Raw genomic sequence first — 27,551 nt, 5'->3', positions numbered from 1 at the left:
ACTAATTTATGTGTTTACTAAAAATCACACATACAAAGTGTTTTAAAAGATAAATTTTAGTACCCAGTATATGTATAGTTTAGTTCAAATGGCCAAAGGACACATTTTCTTAATTATTTTTTGGGGGTGGGGGCGGGTAACCAGTTGTTATTTGCTTTAGTATGTACATTTTTGAGGGGTTACCACACACACAAATGGAATTTTTTTTTCAATGCTATGTATTAAAATTTTTTTTTACAAAACAGCCTTATCACTTTCAAAGTGATACTCTCAATAAATTGTCAAATATGTGGTTCCATTCTTGGAAACATTTTTCAAACTCGTCCGTTTGAATGGCTGACAGCACCTTCCTCATTTGTTTGTTTTTTTTCACACCTTCAACATGGTCAAATCGCTGTCCTTGCATGTCCCTCTTCATTTGCAGAAAGAGAAAACAGTCGCATGGAGCAAGGTCAGGTGAGTCAGGTGCATGGGGCAAGAGAAACATACTGATTTTTGCCAAAAACTGGCGCACTGATATGGCTGCATGAGGAGGTGCATTGTTGTGGTGGCAAAACCAGTCCCCCATCTGCCACAAATCAGGCCTTTTTTTGTTGCACAGTTACACAATGTTTTCAGAACCTCTAAACCAGGAGTCCTCAAACTTTTTAAACAGGGGCCAGTTCACTGTCCCTCAGACCTTTTGGTGAGCCGGACTATAGTTAAAAAAACAAACAAACCTATGAACAAATTCCTATGCACACTGCACAGATCTTACTTTGAAGTAAAAAAACAAAACGGGGCAAAAACACCTGGAAGGTCGGGTAAATGTCCTCGGTGGGCCGCGTGTGGCCCACGGGCCATTGTTTGAGGATGCCTGCTCTAAATCGAAAGACTGATTAACAGTCTGACCTGGTGGAATGAACTCCAAATGCACTATTCCTCTCACATCAGAAAACCAAATGAGCATCGTCTTCATCTTTGATTTCATTTGTTGAGCTTTTTTTTTGGAGCGAGGTGACAATGGTGTCTTTCACAAGCTTGATTGATGTTTGCTTAAGAATAGCACCGTGTCTCCTCAGCAGTAATGGGGGAAAAAAGTCTGGGTCATTTTGAAGCTGTTCTTTCAAAGCACTGAATGTTTCCACTTGACATTCTTTTTGCTGGTCATTCAGAACCCAAAGCACAAATTTCGCAGACACCCTCTCATTCCCGAATTTTCTGTTAAAATTCGCTGAACCAAGCTCTAAGATAGTCCAGATAACTTCCCCATCTCTTCAGTGGTTTGTTGTCGCTCTTAAAGCACAAGTACATGCATTTTGTTGACATTTTTGCCCGTTTGGGAAGTTTTGAGATGTATGGATTGAGGTTTGTCATCAATTGATGTTTCACCTTTTCTGAACGGAGAAAACCACTTGAACACTGGAGTTTTCCCCCCTAGCGTTGCCCTTGTAAGCTGTGTTCAACATCATAACAGTTTCTGTGGCATTTTTCCTGAGCAAGAAGCAAAATTTCATAGCCACACACTTTTCTTTTAAATTTTGTGATGACAAAAAAGCGAGGTTTGAGTGAAACTGTTTTTACAATAATATTCACTATCACCAGAGAGAACCTTCCCAGACAACGTTACTGGGTGCACTCACTAAGAGCAAGTTGCTTGATGCTTGCCTAGCAGGAAAAATGAGTGCAAGCTCCACCTAGTGTTGCTTCTTTCCGTTTTGGGGGGTACCCCGTGTAGAAGAGACAGTACAGTTTTATGATGAAAGAAACAAATTAGAGATACTATACTTGAAAACAAACTCAATAAAGTTTTCAAAAGAGAGGGCTTTTAAAATAGTGCTGTAGTTTTATTGTCAATATTGGCTTATAAAAAGCATTTCTACAAATGTTTAAGGCATTTTTTAAGGTCTGTATATTCTTCATAGGGACCATTTTATTTAGACCATGTTTAATTCAAGGGTCCAGCCTTTAAAGGGAAACATGCGTCATTCATAAATGTCTAAGAACCAAAGAACTCCAATGAGTTTCTATTTCTGTCAGTTTTAGTAGACATTCTTGATAGCTGTGATTGATGTTACTATATGCATCTTATGTAGAACTGGGATTGCCCCTGTGGTGAGTGCACCAGAAGATCTGAATTGCCGAAAGATAAAGGGACACCTTTTATGGTTTTGTGCTGGAATGACCTGGAGCTATGAAGCTTTGTTGGGGAACATAAAAGACATCTTTGACTGTATACTTCCCTTTTCTCTTATAAACTATGTGGTGGAAGAGAGTTTTGTCAGCAATGTGGACCTTTCTTTATGGCACCGCTCATGTCTCTAAGAACGAGTATGGTGTCATGCTTTGCATCTCATTTGTGATGAGCAGTTTATACAAACTACAGTTCTATAGGATTACTTAGTAGGGTACTTCTTAATTTAGTTTTTCTTGTTATAGAAAGCTAAATTTTATTTCCTAGTTTAAAATAGTGATTGAAAGCCACAGTTAGCATATATTGAACATCCATTGTACTAGGGTGATGTTAAGTTAAATTCTTATTTATGAATGTGTGGAAACATACAAACTTAAGTTAGAAAGTATATTGATATTAGGATTCCAATCCATAAATGCTTGTTCACATATGCACTTTTTCATCTGTAGGCTTTTCCAGGTATTCCAGTTCATATGATTGTTCATTATAAACAAGACTTGTTTAAACATGTCTCTGATCAGTGGATGCATGCCTGCAGACAAGCTCTCTCAGTAATAGACTTGGCTTCATCTCATTAGGTTGCCTTCAGAAAAACAGTCTAATCAGGACCGTTGCTTCCAAGGGGGTCTGCAGGGCCAGTTACATTTATGGCAGAAACGTTTGACCTGGAGGTTATGGCAGCTATTATTTTTTATTCTAAAAGGGGTAATTATATATTTTCTTGACACACAGAATGATCATGGGATCTTATTAGGAAGAAGTTTTAAGAAAATTGAAAACTGTGTTGTTGAGAAAAAGGCCAGAAAAGTTACAATGGGGAGTTTATTTTCATTATGACAAAGCACCTGCTTGTTCTTCCGGGGTAGCAAGAGCTGTCCTGTAAGAATATCATTAGGAAAACTTAACCGATCCACTCTACATCTCTCATTTTGTTCCTTCAGACTTCTTTTTTGTTGCCAAAACTTAACTTGAAGAACATTGACAAAGAAAACAATATGGGTCCCTTGAGGATGCCCAAACTGCTGTTTTTGACATGGTGTAAATGGAAGAGTGGACAATTCTTTGGGGACGGGTGAGAGAGATGGAAACACCATCTGCAGAAAGAAAGAGACCAGAATTTCCCTTGACCAGTGAGCAATTCTGCCTCCTGAGTGTGCTGGGAAGACCCAGGGGAACTATCAAAGCAGATGCCTACACTTTATCTTGGATTATAAGTTATAGGACAAAAGTTTCTAATTGCCTTGGAAGGCGCTGAGCACATTCCCCCCCCCCCCCCCCCCCCCCCCCCAAAAGTGGGTGATAGGCAAAAAGTTTGGAAACCTATGGTATGTATAGACCGGGATTCTCAACCTGTGAGTCGCAACCCTTTTGGGGGTCGAGCACCCCTTTCACAGGGGTCATCCTGTTCATAAGAGTAGCAAAATCACAGTGATGAAGTCTCAATGAAAAGAATTTTAGGGTTGGGAGTCACCACAGTATGAGGAACTGTATTTAGTGGTTGCAGTATTAGGAAGGCTGAGAACCACTGGTCTAGACTGAGATGGAAGGAGGCTATGTTGAGACACAATTTTATGTTTGGAGAAATTTTGTTTAATAAGGTTTCTATTACTTTGTAGCTATAATTTTTGACTCACCTTCCTATAAGCAATATGCCTACTATTGTCAGATTGCTTCTAGTTTACTGCAATCCAGCATGAGAGAGTAGATTTAGCTACTCCATAGGGTATATATATCCAAGGGTGTAAGTGTTTACAGAAGCAACTCTGCCTCGTCTCTCTTCTTCGGAGTGGTTGGTGGACTTGAATTGCTGACTTTTGATCTGTAGCCTACCACTTAACACAGGTGTGTCTGTCTCCCTCCCAGCCTCCTTCCCGTTGGCACAATGGTTAAAGTGCTCAATTCCTAACCAAAAGGTCAGCGGTTTGAACCTACCAGCTGCTCAGCAAGAGAAAGGTGTGCCAGTCTGGGTTTGTAAACATTGCAGCCTGGGAAGCTTTATGGAATAAATTTGCTCTGCCCTACAGGTGTCCTGTGAATTTGTGGAAAAATGGAATTCTTCCACAAACTTTTTGAAGTTCTCTGTGTGTGTATGTGTTGTTGTTGTTGTTGTTAGTGCTGTTGACTTGGCTCAGACTCATAGTGACTCTGTATACAACAGAGTGAAACACTGCTTGGTCATGTGCCACCTTTACAATTGTTGTTATGTGTGAACCCCTTGTTGGTAGTCACTGTGTCAATCCACATACTTGACGATCTTCTTGTTCACCGACCCTGTACTTTACCAAGCATGTTGTCATACTCTAAGACTGGTCTCCTTGTAACATTTACAAGTATGTGAAATGAAGTTTCACCATGCTAGCTTCTAAGGAGCATTCCGGCTGTGTACTTCTTCCAAGATAGATTTGTTTGTTCTCCTGGAAGCCTGCAGCATTTTCAATATTCTTCGTCAACACCATAATCCCAATATATCCATTTTCCCAAAGTCTTCCTTATTCATTATCTCAAGTTCACCTAAAATTTTTCAGCAATTTCCAAATTCTGACTTGTATATATGGATAATCTTTGGAATTTGTTAAAAGTATGTAAATTCCTGGACTATATCCTTGAAAATATAGAAAGTGTAACCTGGGATATTATGTTTTTAATTAGCTTCTCATGTGATTTTTCTGAAAAGCCAGGTGTGGAAAGCACTGATTTGATTTACTTCACAGGATTGTTTATGTAGCTTAATCTTCATTTTATAGAAAGAGAAATTGAGACATAGCAAAGCTCACAAACACCAGAGCTAGAATCTGAAACAAGGAGTCTTCTGATACTAAAGCTTTGCTCTTAATGCTTATGCTGTTTTCCCTCTTTTTAACGGAAACAGATGTCACAGATGATGCCGTAAGCAGCTCTGCCATCTTCAAATCACTCCATAGGCTACTTTGTTTTCCTACTTTTGAATATTAAATAATTTATACGACTACTAGAATGAGTAACAACATCATCTCACATTAATGTCTCACTTAGGACAAAAGGAAATAGAAACAAGTCATGTATATATATATGCTTCAAAAGGTTCTTGGTAAAATGGAATTCAGTGATAACTGGAGTTTTTTTACACTCGCTTTGAAACTACATGGTGTGTTATTGTTAGGTGCAATCAAGCTGCTTTGACACATAAAAGTCCTGTCTAACAGTGAAAGACTTCCCAGTCCTGTACCGTCTGCACCATCATTAACTGTATTTGAGTCCATTTTTGCAGCCACTGTGTCAGTTAATCTCACAGATATATAGAGGACATATTAATTTAAAAAAATGAGTACATTTTAGAGTAGGGGTTATGAACATGTGATGGGATGGCAGACAGATTTCTGTGCCTTTCTGTAGAAAACGCCAGTCCCTACTAGTCATTCAATACCTTTTTTGGAGTCTAAGTGTGCATTTAATGTTTTCAGGTGATTCTTCTGTATTCGCCTTCAGATTCTTGTCCCCTTATTTAAAGTTTCTTACATTCTTGTTATTAACTTTAACAAAAATCTTTCTGCCAAATTTTTTCAAATACTTTGATACTTTGCCATAAATTTTTGCCAGTTTTTTCTTCTTGGGGAAACTTGGTTTGTGAATGAACTGGGATCTGTTTTGAAATATTGGTCTCATAATCTCACTGTCATATTGAAGAGTCATTTCTAAAATAGAAACTATACTTGAAGAAAATGTACAGTGATTCTCAACAGAGGAAGCTAAAGTTTCATATCCTGTGCTCATTCTTTGGTCATTTCTCAGTCTTTTATTTCCTTTAGGGAATAAAAGATTAGTCTCTTCTGGAGAACAAAGGAAAATACTCACTCACCAACCAATCACTAAGGTAATTCTCAAGCAGAAATATAATGGATTTCTCTTATTTCTAGGACATCACATTATTTAGACTTTCTTAGCTTCATTAATATTTCTAAGAAGTAATAATTGAATATTTTGATATCTGATCTTTTAATTATGGTTCTTAGTATCCAATAGGAAATAATTATTCTAAAATAAACTAGCATAAACACAAAGAAAAAAGCAAGTTCTTCATTTTTTAAAATTGAAACCATTCATCTTCCTTCGCCACCCATTACTGCTTTGCTTTGAACTTTGTTTTATGCTGCCATGTCTTTCCAGTCACCCTGAATGATTGTCTTGGGAGAGCTACTTCTGTTCTTGGCCTTGACATTTCCCAAGTCGTATTCTTTCAACTTCTCATCCTCACTGTTATTACGCCAAGGCTGGATTATTTTTGTATTCACTTTAACTGGCCTTCTTGCTTGTAGCCACTCTTTGTACTATAGCTAGAATAGGAACTTACATACACAATTTTGTTACTTATGTACTTAAAAGTGTTTGAAAGTTCCTAGTGATCCACAACAATGAATACAAGTAGAATATGACATATGTGATCTTCCATAGTCTACCTTTTGATCCTTTTCTACCATTGTTCCTGCATCTATTTGTCATGTATCTAACATGGTACTAGTTAGATACCTTCCTTGGGGGGGAAAAAAAGGAATATGTGCACATCAATTTCTGACATGTGATTCAGATTAATAGCTCCAGTTGAGAAAGGATGTAAATATGTAGATACTTCTTTTTTCCAGTAGAGTACACTCTCCTTGAAGACATGGAATGTACTGCAACCTTGACTGTGCCTTATATGTAATAGTCAATCTGTGCTTGCTGAATTGAATTTGTTTCATTTAGAGTTAGAGTAAGATGTTATTTCAGTAAGCCCAGGGATTCTTGTAATAAACACCCCAATGTTTTAGGATTTTTGCTTTAAGATGAATTGTGAGGCTGTGTATTTTTGGCATTAAGCACATTGGAATATTCCATTCTAAGAGAATGACATTGAGTGCTTGGTTCAGACACACATCAAATCATACCCAGGTCACTTTTCTTCTTTTGCCTCTGCTGAAACTGCCTTTGCACTTGGAGGAAGATGCCATGCAGTGAATGAACTAAATGCAAACTGGTTTTTCTAGTGTCAGTGAGTCATGAATTTGAAGGAATTGATGCATTGACTCTCATTAAGGAGTTTCTTTTTGTGGTTTGAGCTAATGTAGTTTCAGTAAAACTGTACATCGTCTTCATAACCATATGTGAGCTTAAATTTCCTGCTTGTGAGATCTATATTTATATTGATAAAAATACTACTTGACTTCACAGTGACCGTTAGGGTCAAGAAATTACTTGTCTTTTGCCCAAGGTGTTAAGCTAGCTTCTTACTCATTTTTAAAAAGTTCTCTGAATAGCAGCACGTTAGTATTACAATATTAATATTTTTTCTTAATGTCACTTTACTCTTCAGTCCTTACATCATTAAAAGTCATGCATGGTCTTTTGTCTAGCTTTTGGTCTGATAGGGACTAAAGGCTTTCAGGATGTTCAGGATACCCGAGTTGGGCATACAAAATAATCCCACTGGCCTTAATAGTAAAGTAATAAGAGGTTGTCTTTTTGTGCTGTCAAATCGCTATCCAGTGAGAAACGCAGCCATTTATGAAAATAATTTATAGGTTTTTCCTATTGAACATGAGTCTATATATCTACCCATTTAAAATGAATAGGACACTGAAAGGGTGGCATAACCTCATTCAGCCAAGTTAGTTTAGGAAAGGATGGTACTACTTTATTTGTAGAAGACACAGGGGAAATTCATTATTTTTATTGAGTATTCTATCTCGTGCTTATCTTGAAATAGGTTGGCCCCATATAATCAGACTTTTAAACAAAGCTCGCTTTTTTTCAAAAACATTCCTCTACTTAGAAAATTAATTATAAGTACGGGGGGATTTCAAAAGGAATTAAAGATAATGGAGTTTTTCCCCATCTCGAATCCCTTTTTTGCATGCTTGTTTTAACAAGACAAATTGTCTAGATTTTTTTTTAAACAAAAAGGCACAAAAGAAGGTGTGTTGGTGATGCAGTGGATTAAGCATCAGACTGTTTAACTGTAAGACCAGTGCTTCTTCAAACCCACAGCTGCACTGCAGGAGGAAAATGAGATAGATTGTTCCTGTAAAGATTTATAGTCTCAGAAGCCTTTAGGTGCCATTCTGTACTGCCTTGTGGGGTTACTGAGTTGGAATCAGTATGATGGATGTGGGTTTGGTTTACGTTTAATAAAGAGACGGGGAGAATGAGATCATTTACTCCTCATCTTTTCCCTTCACCACTTTTCTAAAATGACCAATTTTAATAGATTGGTGTGTACTCATGGACACATTTCTCTAATTTCATGTTTGAGTACATATTTTTCTTTCTATAAACTTTTTTCCACTGTACACTTCTTTAACATTATATTGAGGGCTGTTTTTTGTTTACTTCTTTAGTGTTACTTATGGTAAATGATGTGCTTAAAAGTATGAACTAAGTGTATACTCACAAAATACCAAAATTTGGTATGGTTTCTTAGCCTGGAGTTTGTGTTGGTTTCTGCTAAATACAGGAACTTATATTTAACAAAAATGTTTGCTAGCATCATGTTGAAAGTGTTATAGCTATATAAGGTTATTGTCTTACTCCTTAGCATCTTTCGCCCCCCAGTGTGTGTGTGCGTGTGTTAGCACAGGAGCATTCCAGGTGTCTATTCTTTTTGGTGCTCCACCTGTATAAACACCTAGATTAAACCATACTTTTATATATACCTGTAAACAGAGTGATGGGGTTCTGGTAGTGCAGTGGGTTAAGCATTGGACTGATAGCTGAGAGGTCATTGCTTCAAACTCGCTGTCCACTCTGAGTTGGAATTGACTCAATGGTAGTGAGTGGTTAAACAAATTGTAGGGAGAAGTGTCATGAATTATACATAGACATGCTATATGACACAAAGTTAACGTAAAGTGCAGACAGGCCCTTGGAGGGTGATTAGCTGAAATGCCATATCCTATAGCAAGGTTGGCAGCTCAAAACCACCAGCATTTCCTTGGGATAAAGACTGGGCTTTCTATTCCTATAAACAGTTTAAATCTTGGAATCCACAGTGGTCACTATGAGCCATCTTTGACTCGATGGCAGTGAGGGAGGGATAGCAGAAAAGGGAGAAGAAAAGAGAAAAATGGAAATATTTAGCAAAAGCTTAACACAAGTTTTAATGTAGCATGTTAAAATCAATAATTGAAGGCCCTGATTTCTAAACATGACTCATTGCTGACTATTTGAAAATCTTGAGATCAGTTTTCCTTTTGCCTTGGACCAGGCACCATCTGCTGCTGATGTACAAACGGGGCTGATGCATGTAGATGGAAATACGTAATTTTTCCCGTCTGGTAAGGAGGTGCTACTTGGTACATAAGAGGAAGTATGTTTGCTTTTCCCTCTATTTATTTCCTGAGTTTCGTCCTAGACCCAGTTCTTCATTCCTAGCTGCGTCATCACGATCAAATCATTGTTACTTTAAACTTATAGAAATGGAAAAAAAGTCAATTTGTTAATGAAAGCTGCTATATCAAAGGGTCTGGGAAGTACTCAGGAGCTCGGGGTATTTTTAAAAATCCCCCTTGACCATTCACAGTAGGCTAAGCATTGAACTGATAACCACAAAGTAGAAGCTTCAGACCCACCAGCCACACTGTGCGAAACATGAAGCCCTCTGCTCTTGTAGAGGCTTACATACTTGGAAACCTCAAGGACAGTGTGACTCTGCCCCATAGGGTCTCTGAGTCATAATCGACACAGTGGCAGTGGGTTGCCTCCTGGTTTGCTCCTCGGTCCCCTAACTCATGGATTCTGACAGTGTGCGGGCGCATGGTGTGGAGGTAGCCCTTGCTTGCTTGCCCTTCTGAGCCAACAGTTAATATGTAGGTGATCTCAAAACAGACCATGTTTGTTTTACTTTGGAGTTGGCCACTGAAGGGCAAAGAGGGTGAGAAAGGAGTTGCTTCAGCACTCTTTAGGCAAGTAATGGAGGGAATGAGGAGCTACTGTCTGGTTCCTGTTTTGTAGCAATTGGGAGAACTGCCACATCTGGCTTTTGTTATGCTTGGTTACTGTTAAATGCTCATTACATATTAGCTGTTTTTGCCTGCACAGGAATCAACTTCAAAATTATACTCAGAAGAGGTCATTTTTATTGAAACCATTCTGCTATAGGTCAGATTCAGTGCTTAGATTTAGCGTAGCTGAATATTCATTTTAACGTACCTATACTGAGTACACATATTTAATCTTTCAACATCATACCCATAGGTTCTCTTATTAATGTATTTTGTAGATAAGGACATTAAGGCACAAGTGTGGAGTGACTTGCCTGGAGTCACCCCATTAAATGGCAAAGTGTTTGTTCACAAGATTATTGTCCACTGAGGCAATTTTAATAAAATGGCTTATTTTAATAAACCAGTAGTTGGGATTTGTTTTATAGTGAATGTGTATGCATAGTGATCCTGGTGGCTCAATCATTCAGTGCTCAGCTGCTAACCGAAAGGTGAGTGGTTTGAAATCACTAAAAACTCTGAGGGAGAAAGACCTGGCGATCTGCTTTGGTAAAAATTGCAGCCTGTAACTCTGGGCAGTTCAACTTAGTCATATGGCGTCACCTGCTATAAGTTAATGAACTTAGCCACACCTAACACCACCACAATTTACTCATCTACAGCCTGTTTGGATTTCCTTTGCATCAGCTTCACTTACATAATGCAAACGCAAAAATAGATAAAAAATAAATTTTCTTCTGTAACTAGTCATAAACCCAACAGTGAAAAAAAACCAGAGTAGGGTCACACCTATGTCTCCTTTAGATTTTTAAACCACAGTGCTGGCTATCCTGAGGTTCTCACTGCTGCGTAGGGAACATATCCAGAGTCTTTGTTTTATTCACCCTGGCCCTTCTTTGCTTTGCTTTCAGGAGGAGTAGATGAGAGAAACTGTAGGAAGTAGAGGTTGATATAACCCAAAGGCATTTTAAAGATCTAATTGCATAAAATTATGCCTGTGCTTGATAATATCTTACTTTTCCAAGCTCAGAAACATTTAATCTCTTTCTCCCTCTCTCTCTCACACACACACAAATATATACACAATATTATATCTTTAAGTATTCCATTTCTTGTTTGATTGCTAATTAATAGCCTTCTTTTGAAATTACAAAATTTCTTTGAATATAACTAGATGACTAAAAGGAAACAAATTTAGAATTTGTTCTTTTCTTAATAATTCAAAGAGGTTGTTGCGTTAGGTATTCAAATTGAAATAAAAAAGCAAAACAAATCTTGGAATGGTTCAAATAGAAAATAAATTAAAAACTGTCTAGCGCTTGTTTTCTGTGCATATATGTGAGTGTATATTTTCAGTTCAGTTGGTTCTGAATCATGACAAGTGACATTATATGTAATAACAAAACATTGTTGGTCCTAAACCATAGTTTATATGTTGGCATGTTTGATTCTATGTTGTGGCTATTAGATTGAGAGCGCTCTCTCTCTCTTTCTCACACGCGCGCATACACATGCACACACACACGCTTCAAAAAGTTCTTGGAAAAATGGAATTGAAAGATAATAGAAATTTCCCACAAACGTTTTGAAGCTCGTGTGTGTGTGATCAAAATCCTTTTCCAGAAATATTTCTCTAAATCCCAGATCTGCATGTTTAACTGCTACTGCTTATCTTCAGATGAGTGTCTTCTCCCCCAAACCTGGCACTGGGTCCTCAGTAAATATGGGACCACAAGCTAGAGATCTCGAAGGTGACCCACTATCTTTTCCTTTAAGAAATACAGTCTTCCCTCTCGGTTTTCAGGGCTCCCTTCCTCAGGTAAATCTTCTCTTATTTAACCCGACAGTATGTGAACTCTACATTTCTCTTCACAGGTGCCCATGGTATTGAATTTCTTTTTCTTTTCCTTAATTTACATGTATGCACTTCTTAGTGTGATTGGTTAATGCTTTGTCCCCTCCACTGCTGTAAGCCTCATGAAAGCTGGCCAGTCAGTTCCTGACACAAACAGGGCCCTCAAACAAGATTTGTTGAATGGATGAATTAATGAATGGATGAAGAAAGTCTTTTCTAAAGTTTGGCTGTTGTTAATTTCTTTCTCCTCTAAAGCTGCTTCTCATTCAGCAACTGAATTACTTGTTATCAATGTGCTGTTATTACACTGTATGATATTAAGGTTACATGTTATATATCGTGGATCCAAATGGTTTTGTTTGGCTCTCTCTTTTTAAAAAATATAAATTCATCTATTTCAGTATATTTATTTGTTTGGGTTCTGTTTTAACCTTTCTTATTTTGTCACATAGTCTAGACATAGAGCCCTGTTCTTGGAGTCTCATAATTTCCTTGGGCCATATTATAGTTTATTCTAATGCTCATTTATTGAACTGTGTTTTGAGCAAAGGTGTACTTTCTGGTAAGATATAACACCTACCTTCTCAGTGTTAGTTCAGTGATACCTTTTTCTTTGAAAGAATTACTCATGGAAACAAGACTGAGGGGATTTTTGAGCCCCTGTCTGCAGATCTTTGGGACGCTCTCGTGTAGTTTGTTATTCTGCTGGCATGCATTTCTTCCAAGGGATGCAATTTTCTCTGGAGTACTGATTAGATGTTTTGATAGTAGTATTAGCTAACCTTCTTGAATTAATTATAAACAGTACTAAATCATTATCATAGGAATAAAATCAAAAAGGAAGGAAAACTAGTTAAGCAACTCGTAGTTAAGCAAATGAAAACTCAAAATTCTTGATCACAAGTGAGCTCTATTCTCTGTAAAAATATTGTGAACAGGAATATAATCAGGGATTGTTGAATTCACAACCTTTCTTTGTGACACTGTTTCTCTGAAAGTTCTTACATTATCTGCCAGGGGAACTCAAAAAGTAGTTCGCACCAAGAGTTGATCTCTCCCTAGTCTTCCTTTGGCATCATCGAGATAGAAGGTAGTGAAGGTGATTTTACCAGACAGATTGAACCAGGAACAAATCTTGGATATACCCAGTGACCAAGGTCCAGTACAAACAGTGGCTTCTGAGGGTGTTTACTGGTTTCATTAAATTCAAGTCAGAGGTCAGCCCTGGAGGTTATGGTGACTGTTTTGGGTGGGTTATCAAAGGAGGAATCTTGTTAGATATTCCCCATGGTCATGGGACAATTTGGCGGGATTACTAAGCAGAAGTTATTTTTATTTTTTATTTTTTAATATATTTTTAATCGTTTTATTAGGTGCTCATACAACTCTTATCACAATCCATCCACACATCAATTGTATAAAGAGATGTTAATTTTAAAAGGTGAGGAAAATGTCTGGAAAATTGCTCCAAGAAATATTTCCCATGTGTCAATGCACCAATTCATTCTTCCAAGAGTCGGAAGGGTTGTCCTATGAGAACTTCCTATGAGAACTTCACTGGGAAACCTTACCCCTTCTACCCCTTCATACTTATACTGGTTTTTGTTTTCCAAATTCAAAGAACAGTTATAAGGAACATGGTTTGAATTCTTCGAGGGTGCCCAAACTGCTGTTGTGACATGGCATAAATTGAAGAGTGCAGAGTTTTTTGAGGAAAGATTAGATACCTTCAGAAGTGTATGGATCTGTGGAGCTTGAGGTGAGAAGCAGTAGTTTCACACAGTGTTGCTGTTTCTGTTTCTTTAAGGTACTTAAGGCCTGATCTCAGTTCTCTGTGACTTAACTTCCTTTGTATTTGAGGAAAGGAGCCCTGGTGGTGCAGTGTGTCAGCTCCCAGCTGGTAACCCCCAGGTCAGCACTTTTAGGTCAGGGCTTTTAGAGGAGAAAAGACTTGACAGTCAGCTCCTGTCAAGATTTCAGCCTGGGAAACCCTATCGGGCAGTTTACTCTATCCAATGTGGGCTATATGAGTAGAAATTGACTCCATGGTCCGTAACAGTAACAGCAACTTACTTTGGAATGACTGCACAGACGTCACTCTGGCTGTGCCTGAGTGGCTGAGTAGGCTCACGTTGTGAGAAGTATGATGGGCATTCTGTCTTAGGCCGCCACTCCTTTAGCTTCTTCATGATTGACGTGGCCTGGAAGGTCGATGAGCAAGCATGCCTGGTCTGTCGCTGTGTTCCACTCGATGGTCTTGCTCTTTCCTTGTCTGTTTCTTTTATCCCAGTGCATCATTTGGTTTTCACACTCTCAAACATCAGACACATGTTTCGGTTTGCCCTTATGAATATATGTCTTACACTAAAGGGGAGTGAAGCAGTTCAGAGACTAGGGGATTCTAGAGATTTTTAACCCAACTCTCAAAAAACTCTTAAAAAGTATGGTCTTAGAGGAACCTTGGCTAGCTCTGTATAAATTGCTTTATTTCTGCTGGCAACAGTTCTTGGTAAAGGCAATACTGCCCTCTGGTGTCCAGAAGCCAATCTCAATTCATATCCGCAGTTGAGTAGTAGATTGTTTTACTGTTATAACATAGAACCTGTTAGAACAATAGCAATTATTTAAGACTTGATTTACTTTTATTTGCTGGCTTAAAGCCCATGGATCAGCTAATTTGGGTTATATTAGGGTTAAGAATTTGTACTGCCCCTCATCTGATAGGTAACACTGTACCCAGAATTTCTTTGTTTCTTCATTACTTTCCTTTGGTTTATAAGGAAAGTGTTCTCAGTATCCTTATTTAATTAAACAAACAAACAAACAAACAAACTACATTGGATCACCGCCAACTTTTAAAAGCTAAATCATTATTCTTCTTTCTTCACTTTTGTTACTGATGTGTCATTTTTCATTCCATTCTGGATATAAATCGTAATTTCTTTTGCCTGTGTTTTTTCTTCACAAGCACGCCTTTCATATAATGATAGAGGTAAGATGCATTGCTGTTTGTTTTATGGTTGTGGAACTTTTTGTGGATAACTAAGCATTTTGTTCTTACATTTTATTTTTTTGTTGCTTTATTGTGCATCCTTAATAATGTATAAATTTATGTTGTAGCAGTCTTTTACCATATGTCTTTTACCATAGTATTAAAAACATACATTATTTGCCATAGTAATAGTTTTTATTGTAAAAGTTATCAAAATTATTTATACTTATTTAAGGTAGAATGGCAAAACTATTTTACCTGATGACTATTAAGAGAAAAAGTGAAAATACAGAAGTCGACACCTAATGACTAGATTCTAGTCTTGACAACCTTGTATGGTTAATTCTTATAGTGTTCTGTTGTTTTGAATTTCAACATATACTAATTTTCAACATGGGTATTCTGGTCCAGGCCACTATTTTTGATGTGTAATCTGTGTTTTTAGATAGTTTCAGCTTGAACATTATTATCAAATGGACTGGCTAGTAAATTATAATCTTGATGATCTTTACTCTTGATGTTCAGAGGTTAGGGCTATGTTTAATTTAGAACTCACCTTTAAGACAGAGAACAAGAATAAGTAAAATGATTACAGACTGCTTTACCCCTCCCATAATTTACTCCAGTATTGGTTATAATATTGATTAAAGTAGGCATGGGGAACTCTTTCTGATTATAGTCATTGGTTTCTTCCAAATATGATTATGGTGCCATAATTTTGTCGCAGGAATGGGTAAAGCAGAGATGTAATCAGTGCCATGTTCTAATGTCTCCGTTTTCTAGGCTTCCAGAGTACCATGAATATTGCAGGAGAACTGCAGCTTTAGATAAGCTTTTCTGGAATTCTCTACTTCTTATGGTTGCCCAGAAATGTGGTTATTTTATTTAAAATATTTTATTTTTATGTAGCCAGGCAGAGCCATGTTTTATGTATAACATCAGAATGTTGCTCTAGGTAATGAAGTTTAAATTTGTCCCCTGAACACATTTGAATATTTTAAGGTATAAACTTTTACTCATTGGATCCAGTATTGAGAGGGGTGTCTGTGTGTGTGTATGTACGTGTGTATAAATCAGTGTAATCATGATAATAAGCTAAAAATAATTTCTAGTAATCTTAGATAGATTATAGGCTGAGTAAAACCTAGATTTTAGATGTGTTTTTAGAGCTTTTTATAAATGTAATGATAAGAAGAATCTAGTGATTTTTCATTTAAAAGCCAAAAGGTAACTATTAGTATTACAGTAATGATATTGAATAATTTGTCATCTTTATTACATACTTTTTTGTTTGTTTTGAACTAAACATTAAATCTTATAAGATAAACAATTTAAAATTACATTTAAATCAGTTCTAAATTACATTAAAATCAGTTCTAGAAAATTTTGACATTGTTCAGGGAAGTGCCTTCTCAAGTTTCTTATCAATGAAAATAGGCCAGGGTTCTCCTTCATTTAACCTTCATACTTATTATATATAACTTTGAAAGGTGTGTTTTCTGACAGTTATTATCTAATATTGACTGTAATTCAGAGGGAGGTATAAGATTTCTTTCTGAAGTTATAGTAGTGTGATTACTTGACAATAGAGGCCTGGAAATTTTGGAACTTTGACATGATTAATGCATTTGGACAACATTTAATGATACTTTGCTCCTCCAGAACATACACATTAAAAATTATTGAATGTTTCCTAAAGTTAAGGTTAATTTCATACTGTAATTGTATCTTGGATGCATTTTCAGATTGAGGTACAAATGAAATCATCTGAATCCTGTTGTATAGAAGAAATCATAGTCATGTGGTTGGCACCCTTAGAACAGAGCTTGGGTAGTGTTTGTTTTCTTTCTTTTTTTTCATGTGTTTGTTTTCTAGAGAGCCATTATCAGCCCCTGCCCAAATAGTTTGTGGCATAGTTTGTTTTGAAATTCTCCCTTCTAAAAAGTTTAGCTTGTTTTCTTTTTGAAATTGTACAAGAATTCTTGTGCCTTGAAGACTGAATGGTTTTCTTTGCCATTAGAAGAATCCTTTCTAGTCCCCGGCCCCTTTTCCTTCTGCATGTTTATATGTGTCACACGTTCCTTTTGGTAGAGCCTCTCCTGACATATGGAGGTGTCAGTGTAGGAGTTGGGAGAAAGGGTGTAGGATTAAGGAAACCTCTCTAGAGATTCTTGGATCCTGCCTCTCTTCCGCCGCAGTGAGCATCCTAACTCTAGAGATGTAACTTCTTAGGAGATTTAGACCTGATCTTTTTGACGGGTCACTCCATTATCCTAACAGGCATATTTTGAATACAAGAAAGATATGCAACTTTTGTAGACATTTAAGAAATAAGTATCTTAGATGAAAATGAGTAATAGGTAATCTTCTAGTTAATCTTCCAGCTTTAAAATAGGAATTCTAAACTGCTTTAGGTTAAGACAAGAAAGTGCATATTTATACTAGTTATACTTCTTCACAATGTTTCTATTTTGAGGGCCATTCTAATGTCAATGCCTCTTTAGTACCAGTACAGTGAGACAGTAGAAGTCTAGAAGCCTTAGAAGATGAGACCAGGGGAAGAGAGGTGGAGATAGAGCGCTGACACACAGGGACCCAGGGTTTACAGGTGTCTTCTGTGGCACCTGCAGCCCTGGTGACGTAATGGTTGTCGGTTGAGCTGCTGACCGTAAGGCAGCAATTGGCAACTTCCAGCCCCTCTGAGGGAGAAAGTTGAGACTTTCTGTTCCCATAGGGTTTATAGTCTTAGAAATTCACAGGGGCTGTTTTAGCCTTTCCATGAATCAGAATTGACTTGAAGGCAGTTCGTACGCTTTTGTTTTTGATAGGTGTCACCTCTATAATCGTGCCTATTATTGCCACAGAATTGTTAAGTTAGTCTTCGCGGTACTCGTGCAGCCCCTGACACATTTTTACTGCATTTCTTTGAATGCTTTTCAGGCATTGTACAGTATGTGCTGCTTTAGTTACAGATACTGTGTTGATAAACATGCTTTCAATGAAGTGTTGCCACTTTATAAACTTTGTAAAGGGAGGCTCTCCTTGTGATTTTCAAAGTGCTGTACTATATAGATTATAGTTGCTTTGCTCTATATATCCGCTATAGTACTAAACCTTTTAGTTTACCTTACTTTGTTTTCTACTATCATGATAATATATTTTCTGGATTATTATTTTCTAATTTTTTTGCCAATCAGTCCTGGGCACAATTTTGTTTTTTTAGCGGGGAGTGCTTTGTTAAAATCTCACATCAGTTTTGGGAAGTAATTGTAAGCACAGGATAACGTGTTAATATTCTGGAAAATTAGAATGAACCAAGCAGTTTGGCTATAGTCACATTAGCTTCTACAGTTCTTTGATGTGCACTGTATTTGACATTCTATCTGAAATGTACTTAAAAATGTCTATGATTGTTTCTGAGATTAATGAAGAAAAGATTTACAGTTGGGGAAAGTAGAAAATTGTGAAGAGAAATTTAGTTTGAAATGTAGTTTCCTGTTTCTGGAACTTTTCAAATCTTCCTGTAAGGAAGTGCAAAATGAGTGAAACAATGAAATACCACGAGCAATATCCTAAAATTTACAGAGATCTTAATTGGGCAAAATAATAAAACTGGATGAAAAGATGATAGATGGTTTCCGCTTCTCTACATATATAGAGGAACTCTGGTGGTGCTTTTGGGTAAGTGTTTGCTAACCACAAGGTCAGCAGTTTAAACCTACCAGTTGCTCCATGGGAGAAAGATGCAGCTTTCTGCTCAGTAAAGATTTATGTCATTGCAAACCCTATGGGTTATACATATGTAGCAATAGTGTGGAATATGATTATGAAAACTTTTCATCCAAGTTGCCTGCCTTGTGATTTCTATGGCTGATTAGTAATGCTTGAGAACTTAGTTATGGCAAGATTCAAACTAATGTCACTTGTACTTGTTTCCTGCTTCTGTTAATTGATTCTTCCACATGCTCACCTGTTCTATCATTTTCAAGTGGATATGTATCATGTGCAGCTTATTTACAATATTATTATTGTTTATCTATAGGATCCAGGACCACCCCCACCTTCTCCATTACTAGGGTTGAAGCCACTGCAATTGCTAGAAGTGAAAGCAAGGGGAAGATTTGGGTGTGTCTGGAAAGCCCAGTTGCTCAATGAATATGTGGCTGTCAAAATATTTCCAATGCAGGTATGTTTATTGCAGTTTATAGTCTGTATACAGTTTTGGAAGATGCAAGTGGGTAGGCCGTTGTAACTCAGAAGCATTTTGAAAGCTGTGTTTCAAAGTGGTTCTGGTGAAACTAGGAAAAGCCATTATTCCTTTTATGTTTGCTTCTTCATCTGAGAAATGAGGTTATTAGAACACCAATCATTATTTTTGCTTGCAGTGGTGGGATTACAAGAAATTATTTTATAGGGCATATTTACCAATAAAAATTCTACAGAAATGCTAAGATGAAAATTTCCATAAATAAAACTTTTCATCAGAATGTTAAATTTTAATGTCCCACTAACCTAGCTAAAAACAGGAAATTGAGGAGTGAAGAGAGTAGTGTGCTTTGTTTTATAAATGGCTATTTTTTTAAAAAGAAAAAGAAATAGCTATTTTGAGGTATATGCCAGACTTTGATTCATTTTTCTCCTATTTTGAGTGTTTGTAGAATCATTTCAGTTTTTATTTGGTGAATTTCCAAAAGCATTGAATCAAGCCCCCAATTAATTGGTTACTGTTGAATTGGTTTTCTTTCAAAGGGGATGGGCCCACTCATCAAACTCTGGCCTGTTCTTCTGGTTTACTTTGTCCAACTGGTAGGATAGCTCTGTGATGACTCTTGCTTCAGGGCCCCTGAAAACTGTGATAGGTATAGTGCCGAGAGCTCTTCTCAGAGAGCCTCTTTCTTAGAATCTGTGAAAAAGTGGATTGACCTTTGTTGTTGATGTTAGCAATGTTCACTCAAAAACTCATGCGAGTCAATTCTGACTCCGTGACCCTGTAGGCGCCCTCATGGTGTCGTGGATTACACATTGGGATGTTGTCCGAAAGCTCAGCAGTTGGAGAAGCTGCTCTGTGAGGGAAAGATAGGGTTTCCTGTTCTCCTAAAGAGTTAGAGTCTCCAAAACCCACAGAGGCTGTTCTGCCCTGCCCTATACGGTTCCTTGTTATATGTTATCAACGAAGACAGTATACGCCAGTGCTTCCCAAAGTAGGTGATAACTGCATCCTGGGGGAGGGCGTGTGTGTGTGTGTGTGCTAGAACCATCCAGGGCGCTACAAAAGCAGACACCTACAAAGTACCCTGGATCGATCACGGGTAATTGTCAGAGGGACAGTAAGTCATTTTTTCCCCCTGAAAAGGGGTGATATGCCAAATAAGTTTGGGAACATCTGCTGTAAACTCTCATATTCAGAGGAAGAGCCTATTCTATTGTTCCAAGATCCATAAATAGTAAGATCAGGGAGGAAAATACACTACATTGTGTGAAAAAGATTAAATTAGGGACAGGTGTTCGGGTGATATTAATTTAAGAGTAGCAATAATAACAGTAGCTAAACTAACATATTGATAAATCCTTTTGTGGGTTTGTCAGGTATAGGTGCTTTACAAATAGTAATCAGAAATAGTATATGTGTATGTATTACATTGGTACATATAATGCAACATATGGTATTCACAATATATGACATAGGATACAGTGGTCAGTCCTGTGAGGCAGGCATTAGTGCCCTTGGGGAGACTTGAGTGATCATGTCATTTACCAAAGGTCAGTGGGAGACTCAGCTTTCAGAATTAGGTAGTTTGGATCCATGATGCTAGTGTGCCTCTCATTTTCACTATGCTTTTCATAGTGAAAACAAATGAGCAAATACTTTTTTTATAAGTGGACGTGTTAGGCCTAGATCATGGCAAACACAACTGAATAGGTGGCATGCTTCAATAATTGCATTGCATATTTATGCCCCAGTTCTCTCTTGTTGAACTTTCTGAGGAATGTTTGATAATACATCAGTCATTGAAAAAAATTTAAATTAAATTTATTTAAATGAAGAAATTCTATCTGAATTTAATTTTTCAGACACATTATTTTAATAGGAGCAATGAGTTATTCACATCATGGTGAAATTACCCGGCAGTACTAACTTGTAAGCAGAATGTGTTCTCACTGTAAGATACAGAAACACAACCTTTCTAGTTAACCCTACCTGTGTGTGCAAACTAGAAATATAGACACACTTCTTTTGAGGGGATGAGCATCTGGTATGGAACTATTAGCTATTTTCAGAGTTTTTTCTTTTAAAACCCAAGAGAAAACAAAAGAAACTTGCAATGCTTTATTTTTTGCCTTAACATTATTTGAATAATATCTTAGACATGGTTTATTAATCTATGTTCTTTGTGTTCTTACCATCCCCCCACCCTAACTCTAGGACAAACAATCATGGCAAAATGAGTATGAAGTCTATAGTTTGCCTGGTATGAAGCATGAGAATATATTGCAATTTATTGGTGCAGAAAAGCGAGGCACCAATGTTGATGTGGATCTTTGGCTAATCACAGCATTTCATGAAAAGGTCAAGTGCTTTTCCACTTAAATATCGTTTTGTAAAATCAGGTTGACCTCCCTACTTAATATTGGGTACCTCTCTCTCAGGCATATTTTTCTGGAGATCATAGGTTGTTTCGGCTGACTGTTAAATAACTGAAAATGAAAATCACTCTTAAATCTATTTTACAAATTAATTTATTTTAATAAAGAGCAAAACATGGTAACTTTTCATCCAACCCTCTATTCATTACCACAGTGTTAACCTGTTGCTCGTTTTCCTGTGCTGCAGTTACCTCTCTCAGCAAAACAGATACTTTTTATAAGTAAGATACTACAAATAAGAATTAGTATAACTAATTCTTAGTAATTTTCATGCATCATTTAAATATATTTTGATTGTATGAATAGTTTTTATATGTGGGTTTTGCATCTTAAAACTCCTTAATCAACCTAGTCGAGTGACAAATCAGAGTTAGAAACTTTATCCGATAGTAGATTTGTCACAAACTTGCAGATAGTTATCACTAAAACACAGTTGTTATTTTGCCTCAAATTTTTCTACCCTCAGAGTTGCTATGACACTAATGCTTATGAAGTAGGAAATTATGTTCTTTGGTAATAGGTTTCATAATTGTCAGGTAGAAGAGGCTCTTTTACTTTATTGTATGTGGGCTTTTTTTTTTTTTACCAAAAGAAAGACAAGTGATCTTGAGAGAAAACTTCTTTATGTTCGTCTGTAGCTCTTCATTAGTGTTCTCTTAGTGCGATGATAGATGCCTTTGTGATCAGTATATGTTAACTTTGAAAACATGCTCTGGAACTCTCAATTTTCAGCTTTTTATTTTTCCCTTTTAAATAGAGAGGATTTGCCTAACTGTCTTTATATAAACCCTATAAGATTAGTGTCATTAATTTCTGAAAAAATGTTTATTGTAGGTGAATTGGAGGGACGAAACCTTGAATCATTTCAGAAAGTCTGCTTTTTGGGTAGTGCCAGTTGTCTCTATAATCACCTTTGTTTCTCCTTTAGGGCTCCCTCTCGGATTTTCTTAAGGCGAATGTGGTCTCGTGGCATGAATTGTGCCACATTGCAGAAACCATGGCTAGAGGGTTAGCATATTTACATGAGGATATACCTGGCCTGAAAGATGGCCACAAGCCTGCCATATCTCACAGGTAGATTTAAATTGATGCTGTCTTTCTAATAACTCAGTATTTGTGTATTATTAAAACTTTAATCCCCCGGACAAAATTGCTTCTCCCCCTAGATATGTAACTGTGTTGTCAGAGGCAGTAGATTTCCTTTCTTTTTATAAAAAAAATCCACTGTGATTTTGACCAGAGTTTACCAATCATTTTACAGTGTAAATTAGCTCATTTTTGAAAGCCTGGTTAAGAACGAACATGTATTTTCTCACTTGCAAATACAAGAGGAGTCTGTTTCACCCTGACATGATTATAACGAGTTGTTGTTGCGTTGTTAGGTGTTAGGGTCGATTCTGACCCATAGTGACCCTATGCACAACACAGTGAAGCAATGTGTGGTCTTGCTCCATCCCCCAGTTGTTCTTATACTTGAGCTCATCGTTGGGTCCCCTGTGCCATCGCGTGAAAGCCTTTCTTTTTTTTTTTTTGCTGCCCCTCTACTTTACCAAGCATGATGTCCTTATCTGGGGACTGGGGACTAAATAATTGTAGGGTAGTTAACTAAGAAGAGACTTTGTGTAACTCTTGTTTGCCTTAGCTTTATGGACTGTGCAAAGGTTGTGCGGATCATAATAAACTATGCATAACATTGCCAAGAATGGGGATTCTAGGGCATTTACTTGGGTTCATGAGGAACCAGTGCTAGTTCAAGAGGCAGTTGAGCCAACAAAAGAAGGGGAAACTGCGATTTAAAATCAGGAAAAGTGCTTTGGGATTACATCTGTCTGAAGAAGTATATGACATTAGAATTAGAGGAAAGCCATTAATATACGACATGCAGATAAAACAGCCTTGCTTGCTGCATGCTGAGGGGACCTTGGGAATACATACTGATGAAGAATTAAAAAAATTATAACCTTCAGTATGTGTATTGTACCTCAACGATAAAAACAAACAAATAGAAACCTTGCAACTGGACCAATAGGTAATATCCTGATAAACATAAAAGATTGAAATGGTTAAGAATTTCATTTTACTTGCATCCACAAACACCCATGGAAGCAGCATGTAACAAATCAAATGACGTACTTCATTGGTCATATATGCAAAAGATCTCTTTAAAGTGTTAAAAAGTAAAGGTGTCACTTTTAAAGTCTAAGGTGGGCTTTAAAGTCTAAGGGGTGTTCAGTTGCTTCATATGCATAGTAAAGTTTGGTTATGAATAGGGAAGACCAGAAAAGAATGAAAGCCTTTGAATTATGGCGTTGGAGATGAATATTAAATATGTTATGGACTGCTAGAAAAAACAAACAAATCTAATTTGGAAGATGTACAGCCAGAATGCTCCTTAAAAACGAGAAAAATGAGACTTCATCTTGTGTACTTTGGCTCCGTTCTCTGGAGGGACAAGATAGCGTGCTTATTAGTACAGGTCATGACAAAGAGAAAGGCCCTCAAGGAGATGGACAGACAAGTGACTGACAGTGGACTCAACCAAGGCAGTGGCACAGGACTGGGTAGTGCTGCTGTGGGTCAGGGCTGACTCGATGACACTCAACAGGAATCTCTCTAGAGAGATGGATGACACTCCACGACTAGGTGGAAGAATGTAGGAGCACTTAGAATGAGGGGTGGTTCTGAAATACAAGCTTGTGCCAGTAGCCAAGAGGTCCTTCAGAGCTTTTTAAAAAAACTTCTTTCATGAAAGAAAATTGAGTTTATGTAAGTATGTACTTTGATCTCTTTTTCTCTTAAGAAAAGTAATTCTGGGTCTGGTAAATGGAGTAATCTAGATAACATGCAGTTAGTTGCTAGTGAGTCAGTTACAACACATAGGTTGACATGTAGGATGGACGGTTTGGGACTGATAGTTCTTTATAAAGCTAATTAGTGGACAAGATTCCTTGTTATATTGTCTATGTTATGAATAGGAGTTTGTCATTTTACTCTTTTGTCCTAAGCATATGGGAATTTTGCTTAAGAGTCCCTTGTCTCTGTTTCTTTGAGCTTTGTACTTTCAAATACTATTCTGTTACAGCACACGATCTTACTTTTTCCCACCTTCAGAAAAATGTTTTAATAAGATAGCATGTTTAAACTTATTTTGAATACTTCCATTTTTAACTTGCAGGGACATCAAGAGTAAAAATGTGCTGTTGAAAAACAACCTGACAGCGTGCATTGCTGACTTTGGTTTGGCGCTAAAGTTTGAAGCTGGCAAGTCGGCAGGTGATACCCACGGACAGGTAAGGAAAAAGAAGCCTGTTCCATGTTTTCTTAGGATGATATGTCAGGATTGAATGGATAAAATTGTTGTAGTTTTAAATCAGCATCTAATATAAAATTACTTTCTTAAGCACTGCACATTACATTTTCTTAGGATGATGTTTCCATATGGTGGTAGAGTTAGGACCCTCAGGTGATTTTGTTCAAACAGTTCATAAAACATCTGGATAGATGACATGGGATTGTCTACTTATAAGACTAATCAGAGAAGAATCTGGCCCCTTTGAATAGGCTTCAGGCTTGTAAATTCTTGTTGTATCTAACCTATTACTCAGTAGTTTTCACTTGTTAATTCTCCCCCCATTCTAAGAGGAATGGAAGAACAATCATCAATCTTTCTAGAGTGCATTAAGTTCTCCTGCCTATTTTCCCAGACAATTATGATAGTTTCTTGATTCCTGTTCTTTATTATTTCATTAATTCTTTCATCGGTTTCATGACTTTCTTTGAGTTCTCTTGTAAAGCTTCGGGTGAGGTGTGTAACTTTTGTGAAGGTCTGCCCAAAGGAACAGGTCACCTCTACGAAGGCCAAAGGAGGAAAGAACATTATCCATAGTTTTATTCTCAGAAACACTGAAGCTAGGGAAGATGTTCCCACTCCTACTGGATCATCTTGCAAGCATGAAAAGTTTTTCTGGTCGCACAGCCGAATGATCCAGGTTTGGGCTGTGTAATTTCTTCATCTTTCAGATGGTGTTAATTATTTGGTCAGCTTAGTCTCAGCTCCTTTTTTGCAATATATCCTATTGATCCCAAAGAACACAGTAAACAGATGTTGGCAATACTGACTAACAATTTCAAATTTCAGTTTAGAGCACTGGCCACAGGCAGCCAGCTCTAGAAGCAGTTGACACCCCACGTCTGGGAATGAAGGGGGTTTTGTGGGATCTGTTACTGAGATGGACGAGGGGAGCCTAGAGACAGACTTCTGAGCTGATTGTGTGATTATGATGATACAGGACCAGTTGTTGGCAGGGTTTTCATCATCTGCTCCTCATAACTATCTCCCCTTTACTCCTTTTAGGGAAAAAGACGTTGATTGGGATTCAGTAGTACTATCTTTTAACTCCCTCATACGGGCTCACTCCATGAGAGGAAATACCTAATTTTGTAGTAACTACAGCATTGGTTCCATTTCTTTAGATTTTGAGGACAAGAACATTTCAGGCCTACTTAAAGGGGCTTGCATGCTGTCACATACATTTTATATTGCAAGGAATGACCACTGGGGGGAAAATTACAGATTTTATCTACTAACACTCAGTTTATTGAAGAGTCCATTTTATACAAAAAGGTAGATAAACCATCATCTCACAATAAAAGAAATACTTTACTGGGATAAATTGGTAGGCTTTTGGGAAATATTCTCTTATACTACCGTTAAAGTAGTTATTTAAAAAAATGTAAGGCCATTTTCCCCTCCCCTTCAAAGTATTTTCGATATTAAATGAATTAAAAACTTGTACCTTAGGGTCTCGGTGATTTATTTTTTCCTGTTACATAAATATAAGGAGTCTTGTAAAAGCTAGTGGAGATTGGAATTGACCGCTCATGGACATATCCATGAAATTTTTGAAGCTCCTCATATTTGTTGGTAATAGTTCAGCTTTTAGTCTAGCAACTGTGCACAGTCACCAGGGCACCACTCCCGCAGGCCCGCCCCCTGAATCTACTAAAACTCACATTGATTCTGGTCGACCCAGCCATCTTACCACTGTGTCATTAGCCTTTCTTTATGAATGCTGTCAAGCACCAGCCAAAGCTTGTGACATCATAGTTACTGTCTTCGGAAATACCAAGTTGCAAGGGACTGATATTTGTAAAGGACTCTTTAAAGTAGAGGGAAGAACTCATGAATAAGTAAATGTATACATTAACTTTGTCCTTTCTTTATTTTGCTAATACTTTTTAAAAGTTTAATGATATTGATTCATTTTTCTAATACAGAGGAAAAAGCCATCACTAAAAATATTTTTTTGCTTGACACAATGGATGTATGTATGGATTGTGATAAAAGTTGTACGAGCCCCTAATAAAATGATTTAAAAAAAATTTTTTAAAGATACATTTTAGACATATATATATATGAAAAGTATGTTCAACTTCTCTGTCCCATCTTACTCCACACAGCCAACCACTGTTCAGTTTCTCAGGATTTCTTCCCAGAAAAGGGAAAGCACTTCTAAGACTTGTACCAGTATCTATACACAAGGGAGCTTCATAAAATGTGTAATAAATTCCATTGTCTTTTAATACAGTTTTTCTATGAACTTTTTGAAGCCCCCTTATGGCTATCAATATATATATTTTAAAGGCTCCCCTGAAAGGATCTCACTACTCATACAGCGTTGTTTCTTGTTTCATTGTTTTTTTTTAACTCAACAGTGGTTTCGGTTTTCAATATCAGCATGTGAAGATCTAGCTCATGTTTTTTTAAGGAGCTACATAGGACCACATTTGCTTAAGCACTTACTTGTGGGTATTTTGGGTTGTTTATAGTGGTCTGCTTGTGGCACTCCTGGAAGTAGAACTAATGTCTGCTTGACCCCATAATGTGATCGTCCTCATTAGTTACCGTTACCTACCTGGTATCAGAGCGCTTTT

General features: G+C 37.2%; 1 protein-coding gene across 2 annotated transcripts in view; it reads left to right on the top strand.

Annotated features, from left to right (window-relative positions):
• Positions 1-27,551, top strand: part of ACVR2A (activin A receptor type 2A) — a 106,001-nt gene that overhangs the window by 69,864 nt on the left and 8,586 nt on the right. Inside the window, exons 5-9 of one of the 2 annotated variants that reach the window (XM_045299295.1) lie at positions 14,949-14,972; positions 19,015-19,158; positions 21,397-21,540; positions 22,546-22,691; positions 24,793-24,907. In XM_045299295.1, coding sequence (XP_045155230.1) covers positions 14,949-14,972; positions 19,015-19,158; positions 21,397-21,540; positions 22,546-22,691; positions 24,793-24,907 — 573 coding nt within the window. The remainder of the gene's footprint in view (positions 1-14,948; positions 14,973-19,014; positions 19,159-21,396; positions 21,541-22,545; positions 22,692-24,792; positions 24,908-27,551) is intronic. The other variant, XM_004703836.2, reaches the window with a different exon arrangement.

The sequence above is a fragment of the Echinops telfairi genome, unplaced genomic scaffold, assembly GCF_000313985.2.
Source record: "Echinops telfairi isolate 266 unplaced genomic scaffold, ASM31398v2 ScPeMD7_4;HRSCAF=17, whole genome shotgun sequence".
Classification (NCBI taxonomy): Eukaryota; Metazoa; Chordata; class Mammalia; order Afrosoricida; family Tenrecidae; genus Echinops; species Echinops telfairi.
The sequence above is the reverse complement of the archived record's forward strand: the minus strand, read 5'-3'. Positions and strand labels throughout refer to the sequence as shown.